We start from the raw sequence: 17862 nt of genomic DNA on the forward strand, positions 1-17862 counted from the left end.
TCAAGTCAAATTTTAAGCTATTATATGCTAACTTCTGCCCAAACGGACATCACAGCACTATCCTAACCTCTCGGATTTTTGGTGACGTTATGGGTGTTTTCCGTAAAGTGGGTGTCCCATACGTAAAACACTCCTACCAAGAGTTAGTTACTCTATATCTGCCACTGTTCGCACAGCGTGCATCCTTCTAACTTGTTCCAACTCCCAAACTTGATCCATCCCAAGGTTAGTCTGCTTGATCACGTCAAGCAGGGCAGTTAGTGGGTCACTTTCTTCTTCCCACTCGTCTCCACGCATCCTCCTTTTCTATAATTTTATCAGCCATTTCGAGTAGCTTTGACAGGAGTTTTGCACCTTTCCAATTTCCCCCACCTCCTCTATTCGCACAGGGTCCTCGAGGTCCAAAGCTTGAGAAAATGTTAATTAACCATCCCTGAACAACATTCCAAGGTTCACTTCCGACCTTTTTCTAGCTGAAACAACCTGTCGACTGCAGTTATAGTGACGGCTTGATCAATGGAAAATTCTAATTCGAAAGCGAAAGTTAACAGTGAATTAACAGTTTCGGGGTGTAAAATTGAACAGGCATTTTTTTCTCTTATCACAATTTAAATTTTCAGAGCGGAACGCGATTTGATAGCAGCGACTATATCATTTTTATTTATTTTATACGATCATTTTCATACGACGAGGGAGTCGTAAATAATATCCAGAAAATTTCATCAATTAAGTCTTCAGGAGAGCCCATTTTCGTTTGTATATTGTCCAGATTTTACGCACCACTTTTTCCAGAAGGGCCTTTTGTACCATATGGAAAACATAGATTCTAGGAAGCGGTATAATTAAGGTAACGTAAATTTTTTATTTGAAGAGAAATACCGATCGTCGGTTCTCTTGCGTTAAATTTTATTGAACACATTCAGAAAATTCTTAAATGAATCGATCTATGTAAATTGACTGCATGGAACACATTTGTATGGCATTTAATAACTATACTTGTTTTGGAGCTAGTCGTCGGTTTATAATTTGTGAAATCGTGCGCACTTGACGATGCTTCAACCACATCCTGATGCCATTGCAGGGCGTACAAGAAAATGAGTTTCATTCAAGAAGCAAATCTTTTTGGAGCAGTGTTTGGCGCGACCAAATTTTAAACTCTGTCCCCAACTTTTGAATATCTCAATCACACATGCTTACCTACTACCTATAGATAGGATGATTCAAACAGATCAGATCCTTCTGTTTTACACGCAGGAAGCTGCTGCGAACATCTTAACATCTTATGTATCTAAAAAATCATGCTATGAAATCCGCAGAAGAAGGTTCCACCTCTCGCCATTGTTTCCTCTTTAGCCGATTTTTTTTTGCGGTAGCCTAAATTAGGCATTCTGACTTCTTCCCCAGGTATTTATATTTATTTAAATAAGATTCTGAAGTACACTAAACAAAAGTTCATTGGGTATATATTTATTTACACATGCGACGTGATTTAAATTTGATAGTATTCCCCTGTGGGTTCGGGGACAGAATTGGCCCACTCCCGTTCTGGAGATCGTAAAAGGCGATCAATGGGCACTAAAAGCCAGACACAGCCGTTGAGTTGTCTAAAGTCATGCACATTGCACGTGCGGTCATAAACGCGCGTGCAACAACGTCTGTCTGTAGCTGAAAAAAAAGTCCAAAAAAGTGCTTGTTAAAAATGTCTGTATGTACATATGGGTGTACGTGTGGTATGATTCTTGCAAACAATTAAGGTTCATCCGAAACTACCCGACCGATTTCGTTGAAATTTCAAACAGATGTTCACTTAAGTGCTTAAGTATCTAGTCTCAAAAGCTGAACAACTTTTGGAAACGATTCTAAAATGGCAAATGCCTTTTTGGTAATAAAATTGATACTTATAGCTGAGAGGAAATGAAAAACACCGTTTAGACTTTGGTGCTCACGTCCAAGCCCAGATAAGATTATATTAAAGATTCGTCGGACCCACGTAGGTACTGGCCGTGAGTAAAGGTTTTAACCTACGGAATCGGGATTACATCATCTCTTATGAAGTAGTTATAAGGGATGCCAGGAATCCAAAGAATTTGAAGGACCGAGTGAATAAGTCTTAACAATAAAGGAATTCGCATGATTTGTAGAACACACGATTGCAAAATATACGAAAATTTCCATGACTTGAAATTGGATAAATGCATCTTAAGATTCAGAGAATGCAAACCCGAGGTCTTTTAAAAATCCGACAAGGTCGAAGGAAATCAGCAGTAGGGATTCCGAAGTATATCAACAAATTCAATGCAAACGAAAACGATGAGTGTAAAGAATCCGGTAACCTTCCAGGAATTCAAACCATCTGAAGAATTTGAGGAGCATTAAGAATTGGAATGAAACCCGAAAAATGCAATTATGTAAGGGGTACAAGTAATACGGTGAAAATCCCAAAAAAATGCAAAAGGTCAAATGAAAATCCTAAAAATTCTACTAATCCGAAGGGATTATGGAATTTATTAATCGTATTAATCACTTTCTTTCACAGAAGGTCAGATATGCAAGGAATACCAAGGATTTGGGGAATCGCTCAGTAAATTGGCGAATGAGAAGTATACGAGGAATCCGTACAATTGGAAAAAGTATGTGTTTTTAAAGGCTCGATCCTTAAATGTGTGTTTAGAGCTCTTAGCGATCCTTCAGTACCCTTTAAGGCTTTTTAAAGTTTAAAAGACACAAAATATTTTAAGGGCTCGGTTTTAAATAGGGAAGCTCGAAAGGACAATCGACCCTTAGACATCGTTCGAAGTCCTAAAAGCTCATGGAGACTGTTCGAGATCCTTAAATGGTAACAACTTCCATTAAAAGTTTTAAAATCCCATTGGACACTTTTGAAAAGGTTTGGAGACTAAAAAATTAATAAATACTTATAAAGACTCGACCCTTAAAGGACCTTAACTGTTTTTGAATGCTCTTCGACTCAGTAAGTAATTTCAAGCGCTTGAATTGTGTCTTATAAAAGCTCCTTAATTCTCAATAATAAAATGTTTATTAACCGTTCAAAAAACCTCTTGCATACCTGAAAAGAATATTTTTAACGACTCACGTAGATGAATATACCTTACCTGCGGGAACAGCTCATAGTTATAGGGATAGTAGTCATAAAAAAGGTGAATTTGAAAGAAAAACTACAGGGAATATCAAAAAATGGTTATTCAAAGTTTACGAAACATCTGCAATCGGTAGAACAAAATTGTCCTTGGTAAGAGCAAATGAAGATATCTAGAGTTGAGTATAAGGGACAGTCCTTTACCCAACTGCAGCCTTGGTGCTCTTCATACCCACGGGAACCTGTGTGCATAAACCCTAAACACAGATCCGTCCCTGCTATTTGCATATAAAAATAGTAGCTAATGAGTCTTTCCAGGATTTCCATGATTCAGCACCGCATTTTCCACAATGAAATAGTTCCCACAGCATGGGAATACAACGCAGATGTTTACGAAGACATACACATATGAATAATATTAATTCTTTATGTTAAAATTGTGGTTGGTTAACAAGGAACCACGACCGGTATTAAATCTTACGTAATTTACGTTTCCAGCTTCTTTTTTCGCACATATCATAACAAAGACTACTAATAACTAGTATAATTGCTTACGAAACGTGACGTGCAAAAAATCTTAATGAAAACAGCGAATTTCCTAGATTACATCTTTTATGCACGTTTATTATAACCAGCAAGAAACAATGCTCGTGCTAGTAGAATTAATACACAATAATTAATATGAAGATATCTTACGTTTACTATGTCCAACTGTTCGCGTGGTTTGCGTATTGTGATGAAGAACATTATCCAACGAAGTACGACTCAATCGATTTTATGGAAGTGTTGGAAAACGACAGACTAATAATCTTATACTTGCAGTGCATATTGAGTGAAGGACCTTGTCCACCACTTGGACGATTAATGAAAGGTATGCAATTTTCTCAATCAAGTATATCATTGAGCTTCTTAAAATTTTCTTTAAAATAAAATAGGTAGCAACCTTTTTGTCTCATCATTTTTCAGAATATACATGTTGCGAGCAATTCTCTTCGGCACTAGTACTATATTTATCAAAAACATCCAGTACATAGTTCACGAGCATAATGTGACTGACTATTGTTTTTCGTAATTGTGTGAATTAAACTACAAGGTAGTTTTATTTATGATAAACTTAACTCCTCTTAGGTGAGTCATGATTTTGAATGTACAAAAATTCCTTGTAATTATAACCTAATTACCTATAAGTATCTTTTCACCAAAACGTAACGAGGTACCTATTATTGTAAATGGCATAGGTACACAATTATCTCTGTTATATGTAGATGTGTTCTATGGGTTCAAGGGAAAAACTTTGTATCTAAATGTAAATGACGTATTTACTTGTGTTTACTAGTAATAGATACAATATAATTATATACTTTGTTTTAGAAATATTGTATGTGCTATTAATATTGAAGCGCATTTAATTAGGGACTTTCGCTAATCGCTTAAATCATTACCTACCAATGGACCGTAATAAAAGAAGAGGACCAACAATTTCTGTGTTGACTAACTGGATCGCCTGAAATCCGAAAATATTGTGTACTAGACTTTACTGCCTTGATATTACTCTCTCGGAATTTGCCTTGTAACAACTCAATTATCAAATCAGACTACTTTACAAATTAGCATATACACGTTTTTCTATTGCATGTACTACACATTCTGTTTTTGAGGTAATCTAAGTCAAGGATCTTTTGCTTTTCAGAAATCCTACCAGAAGCAGTCGCAACAAACTGCAGAAAATGTTCGAGCATCCAAAAACGTCTAATAAGAATGTCGTCTGTCGTCCTAAGAGAAAGGTTCCCTGAATACTGGGAGAAGCTCTCAGATAAATTCGATCCGGATAGGATTTACCTTAAATCGTTTCTTGCATTTTTGGACTCGGACGATTAATCACTTCGTGGAAATGTTTTAGTTGTACTTTGTAATGTTTTTTTAAGTGGCAGTACACGAAGGTTGAATGTAAATTATAAGATATATGTAAGTAAGTACACTATTCCACAACATTAAACAATTTTATGGATCAACCGCTTGCCTTGAATTTGCAAAATTATGCAATATACGAGTACTACCACTTGTTACAATTTATGCCTGCAATGAACTAGAACCGAAAACCTTCTGGGATCAAATACAGCAATATCTAATAGTGATTCAGGGTTCTTAGGTCTACTACACTCACGGAATGACACAATTATTTATTTTATAAATTTAATGGTTGGTCATTTTTGTCGATTGTCGCATAAAGTAGGTAGTTAAGAAACGGAAAATAGATATAGAGTCACTGATGAAAATCACCTTTGAAACTTTTAAACAAAATCTACATACAAACTAAATCCCTTCATTATAAAAGTGAAAGTGGAACCAGTTTTTTAACGACCACCACAGATCTTAAAAGCAACGGGACATCCAAAGAATCGACATATCTGAATGGGCTTTAAAAGTCTTAAGGTTCCTAGAGACACTTGGAAAATGATCCTAATTAAGTAAAGACTGATAAAAAATTAAATTCTCTGATGCTCTGTTCTAGACTAAATATCTATTAAAACATCTAAAAGCCTCTTGGAATTTTTGGAGACTCTTAAACCTGTTTAAAGGTTCGGCCCATAAAGGTTCTTGAATGAGTTCGAAGGTAGTAAATATGCTGAAGAGTCTAAAGACCCTTTAACTACCACAAGCTCTCTAAACCTCTTAAAAGGTATCCGGCGGTGTACTTTATTGCCGTTTTCATCCTCAATGAATGCACGTATATGAAGACTGTTTATTACCGCAGGAATTAAGTAGGTCTGTTTTTAATGAACGTCTTGGGCCACCGCCAGCAAAGCAGGTACGTTCTAGTTCTCAGCGTTCCGGATTCCAGCTCGATTCCCGTTTCAGTTGATGGTGGTTTTCTTGACCAAATTTACCAGAACTCCCTAGGTTCTGCGTAGTCCAGTCCTGTCGTTGTGAAAGGGTATACCATATTTACGACGTACCAGATTTCTTGCTCGCAGTATTCAGTATTTTCACCTCATGGGAATGTGAGTTGGATCCCACCATGAAGGAATCTGGCTCTTAGTAGTCTCATTGCATCCATTGTTAACAGCTTGGCCGATCTCCGTAGGGGTTTCTTCAACTTCACCTGGGCCACCTTAGATTTTGCCATTCACCTGGAAGTATTTATTTGTCGATTTCCGCACAATTCTTCTCGTATTTTTGGACTAGTTAGCATCATCTCGTTCTGGCTTTTTCCACCGTAATGTTGTGGTGGAGCTTTACTCTTTTAACACCACATGGCAAGGAATGTAGTATTTTGCAGGTGCCTCCCCTGCATTTCGAGGTACCTTGTGTCTTAGCTCGTAATACTCTGACAGGAAAACTTGGAACGTGGATTCCGAATGTAGAAGCCGAGCGGTTGCCTTTTCCAATTCCTCAGCTTCTCCTTTCAGCGACAGGCTTACGGTATAGGTGTGTCTACATTCCGTGTTGTTGTCTCTTGATACCTTCTCTCGCATCGTTCTTCTTCCTGCGATAGTACTGCCTCTTGGTTTTTTGGACTTCTTACATTTTCCAAAACTTCGTCAGCGGGCTCTCGACCGTGATGGAGACCAGGATTTATATGGGCTTACATTTTTTCTTCGGTAACGAAGGACATTTGGGAGCCGCTGACGAATAGTGCCCTAGCGTAACACATTCCTATTTCTTTTGCTTATTTTTTACTACGATGATGCAGTGGCTAGTAATATTTCAATAGCATTCTCTCCGCTTATGGAGAGGTTGCTCGCCAGTTCTATTTTTCGACGGTTCTGGTCCTTGCTTTCGATATTAAGCATACTATGGTGTTGGCGTCTGCAACTTCTACAAGAATGACCCCATAGTAGTCACCACTAGGGCATTAGATAGATCAGAAACATTCCATTCTTTCCGGTAAATACGATGACGCGAATTCGTCACGGTATACATTTGCCCCACAAAAACATACGTCCTCAAGAAAAATGCAGCCCAGGTAATTAAATGAATATTACGGCGGGGTCAACTTTCATTAGTGGAATTTTTTTGAAACTGGAAATTTTTGGGCCGGACTTTGTCCATGTTGCAATATACCTACATACCTAGCATCTTGCTTTAATTTTAATTGGTCGAACTATGCTTTTGATAGTTGTTGAAAAGTAGTAAATGGTTACATGATAAAAATCAACCTTTCCTCCAGTCCAGTTTGCTACTGTGCATCTTCAATTATCAATCTTATGGCAGTGACGGAGTTAAGGCCATTACTACAAATATTAAAATTGCAGTAATCTTTTTTTTTATTTTCAATTGATATTCCTGATTTAAATTCCGTTTATGTAACTTTTTGATTCTTACTTTCGTGTATATTCAATCTTTATCTTTGCAATCCAGAGTTTTTTTACTCAATTCTTTGTTTTGCCGTTAGTCATTCAAGTGTTGTAGATCTCTTATTACAATAGTTCTTTGTTTCGCCGTCAGAGGGCGTTGATATCCCTCTTCTTGAATTCGGTATTGCGTGCAGTTGTATTTTTTTCGTTCCTTTCGCACAGTAAAGATTCTGACATCGTTTTGGTTACATACAAATTTTCTCTTCTTAAGCTCAACAAGTCCATTGCGACTTGTAGTTCAAAATGTAATTTTTGAAATTCTCGTCGACGCCTATGATTGATTACGTACTGGTTTTCGATACAATCGAATTTTTATTACTACATTTGTTGACGTAACGATTATAGCTCCGTTGTTTTCTACTGAGTTCCATTTTGATATTAATACTTTCTCCGGCTACATGTTGATCCCCTTTTTACTAAAAATGAATTTAAATTTAAATGTTGGCATTTCAGATCTACAAAGTGTCTTATTCGTTATTTGTAATATTTTGGAGCTCTTTTATTAAATCACCCTCGATTGTGACGTCAATTATTGTTACAAGTATTATTTCTTTAACTATTGTCAAGACCAGAACAAGGATCTCTTAGTCTGCCTTGTTTCCACCATTTGGTAAGTATTTTCCCCTAGTAGTAGTTTGAAAAAGACTAATGGCGCCTATGTTTGTTACTTTTACTACATTTCGCTTTCTGCTTCCTTTGTTAGTGTACCAGAACCCCAATATTCACCCCGACCCACCTCTACTTTGCCTGAGCGTACCATGTGCTCTTAATACAGTTCTGTTAAGTGAACGTAAAAATCTTTATAATATCACTGCGTTTTCGTGTATTCTTCTTATAAAAATCAATTTGCCTAGGTTTTTGGGTATGCCCTAGGGTATGTCCTTTCTGATTAACAAAAATTTCCCAAAAATACCTACCCAAACGAGAGCGTAGGCAAAATGCAGAGAATGCACAAAACACACGCTATTGCAAAAGTAATTCACTTTAATACTCAATGAACCGCAAGAGACTTATTTTTATTTAAATGTTACACCCTGTATATGAGATCGTTGCTTCATTTGAAATTTAAGTCATTATTATAAAGGAAGGCCACGCGGCACTTGGGATTTCCTAGCACAGTTCTCAAAGTTAAAAAGAATTGCTTAAAATGTACCTATGTGTAAATACCCCTCCCATAAATTATTTCATGAGAATTTTTTGATAGAAGCGACCATTTTCGTCAAACCTTGTAAACTTTCCCAGTTCAAAATTATATAATTCTAATCTGTTTTGCTTAGTGATTTTTGTCCGTCGTGTTGATAATTGACGCTTATAAATCTAGATTTATCGAAGAACGATTTTGACCACATGCCTACCTACAATAAAATAAAAAATTTTTCGACCAACCTTGTATAAATTACCGAAAAGGACGTAAAATTGTTTGCACAATTAGAAAATGTAAAAATATACGAGATGTACCGTCTGGCGAAATCTGCCCAAAACTCTCCCCAAGTTTCTATTATGTTCATATTAAACTTGTTTTATTTTATACTTAAACGTCTTTCAAGTTCCTTTAAACATCCTAACAAGACTATCTCAAATTTGTGCCAAATGGTTTTAAAGTTATTTGCAACTATGATGCCTTGAAGTATTTCTGAAGTTTTGAAATTCTCATATCATCATTTGCTTTTTTAGCGATCCTCTCAGATTTATTTCAAGTTTGCGCCAGGCAAGTTTCCCTCTACCTTCCTTCAAGTGAATTTTAAATTTATCTCAAGTTTCCCTAAGGTTCTTGCTTCTTTTACATTCTTTATTGTGGCCGTTGGCGAGCTTGGATCGGAATGTACCATCATGGATTCAATTATGGGAATTGGGGGTATTTTCCGGCATGTTCGGTGAAAAATGTATAAAATTTATAAATTGTTTCATTTATTTAAACTATAGTGAAAACGGTTCAATCAAGAGTAACTTTTTTATTTCCCGACGGATATGGATGCAAATGCAAATTCAATTCAGTAGAACATACGAAATGGTAATAATGTCACGTTGCTGAAAATATTTATTGCTAACTTTACTAAAAATGAACTTTCGTGAACTGTAACTTTCTGGACCCAACATTTTGTACCTTCAGTTTATTTGGGAAAATGTTTCCTTTGTTTTTTTTACATCTATTATTTTATATATGTTAATTTTAGTAAATAATATAAAATCACTAAAAAGTTTTTTTAAATTATACTACCCCCAGTTGGATTCTGATGATTAGCTAGATCTAATTGACTCCTTCCAGTAACCTTGATGTTTACTATTGTGAGTGGATGCATGGAGCTTGAGGTGCAGCGCCTCCACGCGGTAAGCTCTGGGTTGATTTGATATTTTTACAAAAACAACAGGTTCTAAAATGTCAAATCATGCGAAACGCTGCACATTTGCCTTTGGGTTTATGTGGCGCGGCTTAGATTTAAAATGTTATGCTCAATTGAAAATGTGGAATATAAACAAATTAAAACTATAAAACTACAGATTTGAATATGGACCTATGTTATATACAGAATAGACATGTCTTTTTTTACGCGAGTACTTAATTTTAGGAAAAAATTCGACCCAACCTACTGTCCTTATCCGGTTTGAAGAAAGATTATCGTATCGACAACCTCATCCAATCCAAGCGTTTGATCGTTTTCAAATGGTAACTGATACAATGTCATACATTTTTGTCCAATGAAAGGATAGTTTAATTCCCATATCAATCAGGGTGGCGTTCTTCCCTTTCGCAAAGTCACAATTGTCTGCAATATCAAGACTTTGAGTCAATAAAATCGGAAATGAAATAATTTTAAATGATCAGCACATACCTTTAAGAGTCCTTTAATCTGTTGATCACTCAGCGCAGGTCATACTCAAAACGGCATCCACTTGTTCTTTGAAAGTATTTCCAAATCTTTAAATTTATTCCAGTCCACTTCTTAACCTCTGGTAATCTTGTAGCTGTTAAGTACATTATTTCAAGTGGATTGATCTCACTCATAGTACTTCTACAATGAATCAAATTATCTTATTTTTATATTTTATTTTTATTATTTTATATCTTACTTTTATATTTTTAAACAACAGAAATATAACGATTTAACAGACAGATTAAATTATAAAAATGATAAAAGATGTCAACGATTCTTAGTCACTAGAGCAAGTAGGAAGAAATTAATTACCTATCATTGTTTTCGCTAAGGTTAACTTTTCTACATACAATTTGTTGGACAACCCAGTAATAATTAGTGTAATTGTTTGAATTGCAACATTCAAAATTATATGGCAATATTTTGTACTCATGTAATTGTAAACGTCTACTTGCTAATTTTTTTTATATAAATGGGAAGCGCGTTTTGAAATTCGTATAATGAAATTCTACAGCACCGGGTCAACATGAATAACTCTGTTATTTTATTGTTCTTGGTGGCATTGTTAAGGGCTACTTCTGGTGATACCATTGCAGACGAATTTGATAACATTGATATCGACGAGATTTTGTCGAGCAAACGGCTTGTAGATAATTACATACATTGCTTCAAAACTGGACAGAAATGTACTCCTGACGGACAAAAATTCCGAGGTCGGTATTTTTTGTAGGTGCGGGTGCTTAATTTCCTGTTTAGACGTTTTACCTAAGGCTATGAAGTCGAAGTGTGAGGATTGTTCGCCGGCTCAGAGGGAAAAGGTTTTTAAAGTTGTAGAATGGGCGGCACAAAATCGTCCCGATGATTTTTTGGAGCTGGAAAATATATACGACTCGCAACACGAGTACAGGCGGGAGTTTGAGGCCGAATTGAAGCAACGCAATATTGCGCTTCCTCCGTTGAGAAACTAGCCGAGGTGAATTTATTGTAAAGGTTAATAATAAAGTTTTTCAAATCATCCAGAAATGTTTGTGAAGTGACAGTACACGTTGGTCTAGGTTTGATTGGGGTACTCTGTTGTTGGTTAGAAAAACTCGTACAATTACCAAATTATCAACTTGATAGGACCGATATAGCTTGGCAAAATGCTTCGGGTTATAAGACTCCCTTTCTTTGGGTGTGAGAAATCTAATCACTCAAAATGGTACTTATTGAACCTCCTCGCTCAATTGGGAGAGCGCGTTTGAAATCTCTGAAGAGAAATGCTAATCGAGATACGTCAAACACTCTTGCCCTACCTTTATCCGTTAGAGAACTTTTCCGCTAAAACCATTTTCCTTACAGGCGATAAAAATCTTTGCAGTGACACACATTTGTTTCATTGCTACCATCTTGTATGTTACGAGGTTCAAACCAAACCCCTTCCAAGACCCGTGGGCCTGGCAGTTTTTGAGGCCCCGTCATCTGGGATCCTTTGGCTACATTGACCCAATTAAATTAATCCACCAAAGAAACTCTTCTTGGGCCATGAATAAATTTCGGTTATTTTTAAATTATATTGCAGGTATAAAAAACAAGTATAAATTGTGCACAACTTTTGTGCAGATAAAGCGCATTTTTTAAACGAAATAGTTTTTGTTTTGTCATCACCAATGGATATATTTCTTGCAGACGTCTCAATCGCCCTTTGTGAGTCCCCCTTCCGACAGTCAGTTCTTGAGGTATAAGGGAATATACCCGATCACGATAAGAGGTCGAGGAGGAGGGCTATGGTTGGTAGAATTTAATTCCTTTCGTTGAGACCTTTCATTAGAGTACCATGAAGGATAAAACTAGCCCCCCCCCCCGCCCACTCCGTACTTTGATAAGAGGATAGAAAGAAGAAGGGCAGTAGTTGGTAGAAACCTTCAATTAGAATACAATGAGAGATAAAATTAATTTGTAACCCCCCTGAGGGGGGCTCAGGCCCCGTCGCTCACTGATCTCGAAAAGGAGTCACACGGGAAAGTTATACTTTGTATAAATCAATTTATTTCGATGAGACCTTTCATTAGAATACCATGAAAGGTAGAACACGTGTTAACCCCCCATTTTCTCTTCAAGTTTAACTTTGCACCACTAAAGGCATGCATATGCAAAATCTGAGACCAATTGGTTGTCGTATGTAAAAGTTATGCACGTTTTACTTTCAAAAACAGCATCTCAGGAAATTATTCGTGGGGGGAGCCCCCATTTTAGACAGCAAAATTTGATGGCCGTCTGGCACACCTATAAGGTATAGGTTCCCTACTGCAAAAAATTCCAGGACTGCAGGACCATTCCCCTAGAAGTAGTTCGAAACGGTAGAAGTGGGTCCGGTCGGACGGACGGACAAAACATAAACAATAGCACATTTTTGTAATTCTTAAAAAATGCGCTAAAAATACTATAAGAAACGCGCGGTCTTTAAAGCAACGTTTATAGTGATTCCGTTACGCGTTGCGCTTTTAAACTCGTTGCGCGTGCTTTAAAGACTTAATTATACACCTGTTTTTTAATATACTATTTCTACTACTCCCTCAAAAATGATTCATCAAAGTTAGATGGCGTGGAAATGATGTATTTGGTTTACTTATCAACAAATGCGGCCGGCGGCAAAGCAAAACACACAAGCCACAAGCAATTTGTGCTGTCTCGTAAGGATTCCTCCTTTACAAAGATGTAATTTCCACTTATTAATATGACGTAAACATAGTATGCTCCTACTAAATAATTTCTGAAATATTACCATTTGGTAGAAAAAATAGTGTAATTGCTCTCTTGAAAGCGACCTTTTAACGCCCGTTGTATTCATCATAAATACGTAGTTCAGAGATTTGCTATTATAATTTGAAAGTCAAAATTTAATAGGACTCTTACATTTGAATTACGGATTTTCGGAATTTTAACTTTTGGTATTTATTTATGTGTTCGAATGAAAGGGCCACAGCAGTAATTATTTGGTTCCCAACGTGGGGCATTGCATTTATTTTGTATGTGCCCGAATAAACTAGTCACTGCAATATTTAGACATTTATTTGTATTTATCGCTATTAATGCCCGTTTGCACAGACAAATTTAAACGGAGCTTAGCTTAAGCGTAGCTTAAAATCCATGGCAACGATTATTGTGACAATGGTTACCATGGATTTTTAGCTACGCTTAAGCTAAGCTCCGTTTAAATTTGTCGGTGCAAACGGGCATAAGATGCCTAGATGTTTTAGCTCGATTTTTAGTTCGCCGGCAGTCCGTGGACTGTCAGTCAAAATTATTCCGGCCGGCCAATATCGTTAGGCATTTCGCATTTCAGATTAACCACAAGCATATTTCAAAGTCAAAGAAGTGTTCTTGGTGGAAAGCCTAGGCCTGAACCGCTGAAACGATTATCGTGGACGTGGTTGTCGTTTGCAGTTGCTGTTGGTGGCTGAACTTTGTGCTTTTCGCAGACTTTATTTTGGTAAAATGTATTTTCACTGTAAATTTGAGGCTATCCGAGACAAATGTGAAAAACCATAAAGAGGTGCACAGTGGTGGAGAGAGGTTAGTGAAAATCTTTTTTTCAAAAATCGTATCCCACGTAAATGCAACAAAAAAATACGCGCCTCGATGGAAAAAGTCATCTTTTAACCAGTCAAACAAAAATAGAACAATTTATCACTCAAAAATTAACATTGGAAGTACAAGGTTTCTACGCCACGCTTTTTCTCTTAAGATACAAAGTACATATCTACTTTTTTTCCTACTACTGTTGTTCGCCATTATATGTAATGTAAAGCGAGATGTATGATAACATTATATGTATATCCTTTATCCTTACGTATGGTGATGGATTTAATGTCAATGTAAATGTATACATATATGCATAATTTAATATAAATAGTTTGGTTGAAGTAAAAAAATAGCGTATGTAATTTGGATAAATTCGTTAAGGATAAAACACACACGCACTTTTTGATACCGTTCAGGGGATCGTGCGGTCCCCCAACCGCACTTTATATCCCTCAACTCAACTTGTGCGTACCCCGTGAGTTACGAAACGTTTTACCCCTAAAAATGTATTGACATGCTTTTGAAAAAGAACATCGTGATCGCCCAAACTGCTCTGGTGCTTCTGAAATTTGTTTGAATTTCTGTCATACGAGTAGTTTTTGAAACGCCTCTGGTGACTTCCGCGTGCAATTTCGCTCCCTGGCGTCTTGACTATTAAATCTTTCCCATTGTCCATCTAACGAAAATTGTTTTTACCGCAAAAACGTGCATTTTCTACTAGAAACACTTTTACACACTCAACCTCCGGTTTTTCTCTTACCCTCTTCGTTCTACCACTGCGAGTTTTCAAAATGGGAGTAGCGCTAGTCTACCTTCTTACATAACCCGCAGGCAAACGAGTCTGGGTAAAACCCAGACCCGGAGCCGGACTCGGAGGTACCTAAACCCCGGACGCGGATGCGAACTTCATGGGTAAAACCCGGACTCGGACCCGGACTTGGTTGGAGAAAGGTACCTAATTTCTCTTATTATTATTAATGTAATAATTAATTTGACTCTATTTTCTTCGTTGATTTTCAAACTAAGAGGGATCAAAATTCCAAACGAGAAAAGTAAGTCTTGGAACTTCGCCAGGCTTCGATGTTTCGATGCACGAACATATAAAAGAAGAACACCTCCGGGTTTTACCCAGACTTGAAGAGAGATTGCTGTATCCATTCTCAAAGTGAAAAATGTTCTATAAATTAAAAAAAAAGGCAAAAGTAGGTTGAAAAACACGTTCACGTTTAGAAAAAGGTATGTCTATTCTACCCACAAACGCAAAGGTTATTAGTTTTCCGATTTTTCAAATGTTTCTTCCACCCTGTCAAATTGATTCAATTTTTAATTTAAAAGAATGAGAGATGTTCTTTTACGATTTGAGGTAAACTCTAAAGTCCAAACCTCAAATTTGGTCATCACACTGGGCTCGGTTGAATTTCACTTGTGGATATTGTACTTATTAATAACGAAAGCAGTAGCAGTATTTTGAAATATTGTAATGATCAAAAATACAGTTTAAAATATGCAATAACGTGTAATAACATCAATTTAAATGGTTCACATAAAAATATAACTTAATTTTTAGTTATACCTAAAGGAACGACAACAGTCCATTTTCGAGTTAAGGAAACTTTCATAGTTATGACTTTAAGGGTGGCAACACAATGTTGCGACTCTTCAATTCATCCGCAAACTCTCCTCTGTATACGTGCTCTTTATCGTACATAGTTTCGATTTCCAAGAAATCATCGGGCCTGTTTTGGATCATCCATTCGAGTATCTTATAAACTTTTGCCTTCCGTTCTTCACTGCAGTCGGCACATTTGTTTTTGAGTGTTTTTGGCACGAGCTCTAAAAATCAAATTAAATCAAGCAAATTATTTTGGATTTAATACCTCTCAATTTTAGGCCCTCCTTGGTACACGGTGATATTTTTTTGGCACATCCAATGTAATTGTTCACAAGTCTTTCACTTGCTAAAATTTCGTCGACGTCCAATTTATCGAAGTCTTCATCGTCGGCGGGGCGACCCCAAACCGATGCGACGAGGACTAACATACTTACAAGTATTACTTTATTCATCGTTAATTGCGAAGCGAAAGCACTTGACTGATGAATTTTGCTCCTCTCCGTATGTATTTATATTCAACACCTCGAATTAGTTATGCAAATGGGCGTTGCTAAGTGCGAGCGCAAAAAGGTTAAATTATAATTATTATTTGTAATGTGACGTCTCTAATTGCGATCAATGATTCATTTCATATTCACTTCTTACTAAATTAAAAAGTATACGTTAGTTCGTTTTTTAATGCCTTACGTTATAGTTTTTTGCCATTATCCCATTCAAGGGTACTATTCGGGTTTTACAGACGGTGCTCCCCTTAGGATACATACACGGTGGAAGAGTAAAGGATTTTTGGTGGAATAGAATTTGGCATTAGGTTTGCGGTCCAAATCAAATTCGTAGATTTGATAAAACTAAACCAATGTTTCAATTTGTCGTACTAAATTCACATGATTTTATGCTGCATTATGTAAATGTGACTTACTAACATCTATAGTCAAGGATTAACATGGGATAACGTAAAACTATTTTTTAACCGACATTGTCGCGCAATGATTTTTTTAATGCATTTAGTTAGCAAAAGGGAGTGCTGTACGCAAGTATGAAATAAGCTTTAAACGGTTAAGTTCCTTGAATGTAACTCCATGCTTTAGAAAATAAATTAGATATAGGTACATCGTAATCCCTTTAAATCGCTAATTTTATTTGGATATATATACAATCTGTTCCAGTTTAAAGTACTGCAGTGTCGTGGAGTTTCGTGAATGTAAGAATGGTGCAATCATTACAGCCTCTTTTCATCAGATTAAAAGCAATAGGTACTCTCCGTTCGGCCATTAAGAACTTATGAGTTAACTTCGAAGCGCCCAGGTTAATTTCGTATGGCGTTTGGGCCTTTGCTTGTGTAAACTCGTTAATATGTCTTACTTGATAGGTTTTTTTTGAGGTGCTCTTGTGTTCCCTCCAGGCGTTCAACGGAATTTTACAGAGTTATGGAAGCATATGGCAATGAAGAGCAAGGTACACACATTTGAATTGTAAGTTAGTGAAAATAATTATATAACATGCATGTGAACGGCCGTGAAACTTGTAATTCTGGATAAGAATTGGTAAGCATAGGGGTCAAGGGGATACCCACAATTAGTAAGGTAAGTAACATCAGGTGCCTACCTAATTTCAATTACAAAGCTTTCCGCTTTAAATATAACGCAATTAATTAAAGTGAGAGTACTCAAAATCGGAAAGTAGACATGGTAAGGATCGATCCACATCAATCAAAATAGTTTTTGTCCCATATTAAAATTTGTAAAGAGACAGCTTATGAGCCTAAAGGGGGAGCAACCCTAGATAGGTACACCTACACGTACTAAGTATTAAGACTTTAAATAGGTTTGGGTTTGGATCCTCAATCTGCACGGTATGATAAATCTGATTGGAATAGGATACTGAAGTTCAACTTTCTCACCCGCGATGATTATTATTAATCTTGTTACTATTGAATAATTCCAAACCTCACCCTTGAGGGTTTATGTATCCTAAGTTGCCCCAACAATGTTGGTATCTACGGATTTCCCTGAACAAACGTCAATAGTATATTATATACCGCGGGACTGAAGTAGTACTTTTAATCCCGAAGGTAAAGTTTATGGCCCGACCGAAGGGAGGGCCATAATTTACCTGAGGGATTAAGACCACTACTTCAGTCGCAAGGTATATACGATATTTTTCGTACTTCCGAAACTGAAACACTTAATATGTATGGAGTTAGAGAACGCGTTCTTTCAAAAAATCGCTGCTTAACAAGTTACCATAGGAACGTTGCGTTGGTATGACAATCCCTATTCTATGGCAACAAAAATAATTTGGAAACTGTCATTGCTAGTGTCATAATTTTGGTGGTGGGTGACAAAGGTGTATTTGATA

At 36.7% G+C, this 17862-nt stretch overlaps 3 protein-coding genes across 3 annotated transcripts; 2 read left to right on the forward strand and 1 right to left on the reverse strand.

Annotated features, from left to right (window-relative positions):
- Positions 1-3586: 3586 nt before the first annotated feature.
- Positions 3587-5109, forward strand: LOC116176693 (ejaculatory bulb-specific protein 3-like). Its single transcript, XM_031495430.1, has 2 exons — positions 3587-3968; positions 4788-5109. The coding sequence occupies exons 1-2, from the start codon at positions 3779-3781 to the stop codon at positions 4973-4975; spliced, it is 378 nt and encodes a 125-aa protein (XP_031351290.1). The 5' UTR covers positions 3587-3778; the 3' UTR covers positions 4976-5109.
- Positions 5110-10846: 5737 nt separating this feature from the next.
- Positions 10847-11344, forward strand: LOC116176666 (ejaculatory bulb-specific protein 3-like). The gene is made up of 2 exons (XM_031495395.1): positions 10847-11041; positions 11085-11344. The coding sequence occupies exons 1-2, from the start codon at positions 10855-10857 to the stop codon at positions 11294-11296; spliced, it is 399 nt and encodes a 132-aa protein (XP_031351255.1). The 5' UTR covers positions 10847-10854; the 3' UTR covers positions 11297-11344.
- A 4044-nt stretch (positions 11345-15388) lies between these two features.
- Positions 15389-15997, reverse strand: LOC116176659 (allergen Tha p 1-like). Its single transcript, XM_031495383.1, has 2 exons — positions 15770-15997; positions 15389-15725 (listed from the first exon to the last, which is right to left on the reverse strand). Exons 1-2 carry the CDS (start codon positions 15954-15956, stop codon positions 15514-15516), a joined length of 399 nt encoding a protein of 132 aa, XP_031351243.1. The 5' UTR covers positions 15957-15997; the 3' UTR covers positions 15389-15513.
- Positions 15998-17862: the final 1865 nt, after the last annotated feature.

This window comes from Photinus pyralis, unplaced genomic scaffold, assembly GCF_008802855.1.
Source record: "Photinus pyralis isolate 1611_PpyrPB1 unplaced genomic scaffold, Ppyr1.3 Ppyr1.4_LG1, whole genome shotgun sequence".
NCBI classification, from domain to species: domain Eukaryota; kingdom Metazoa; phylum Arthropoda; class Insecta; order Coleoptera; family Lampyridae; genus Photinus; species Photinus pyralis.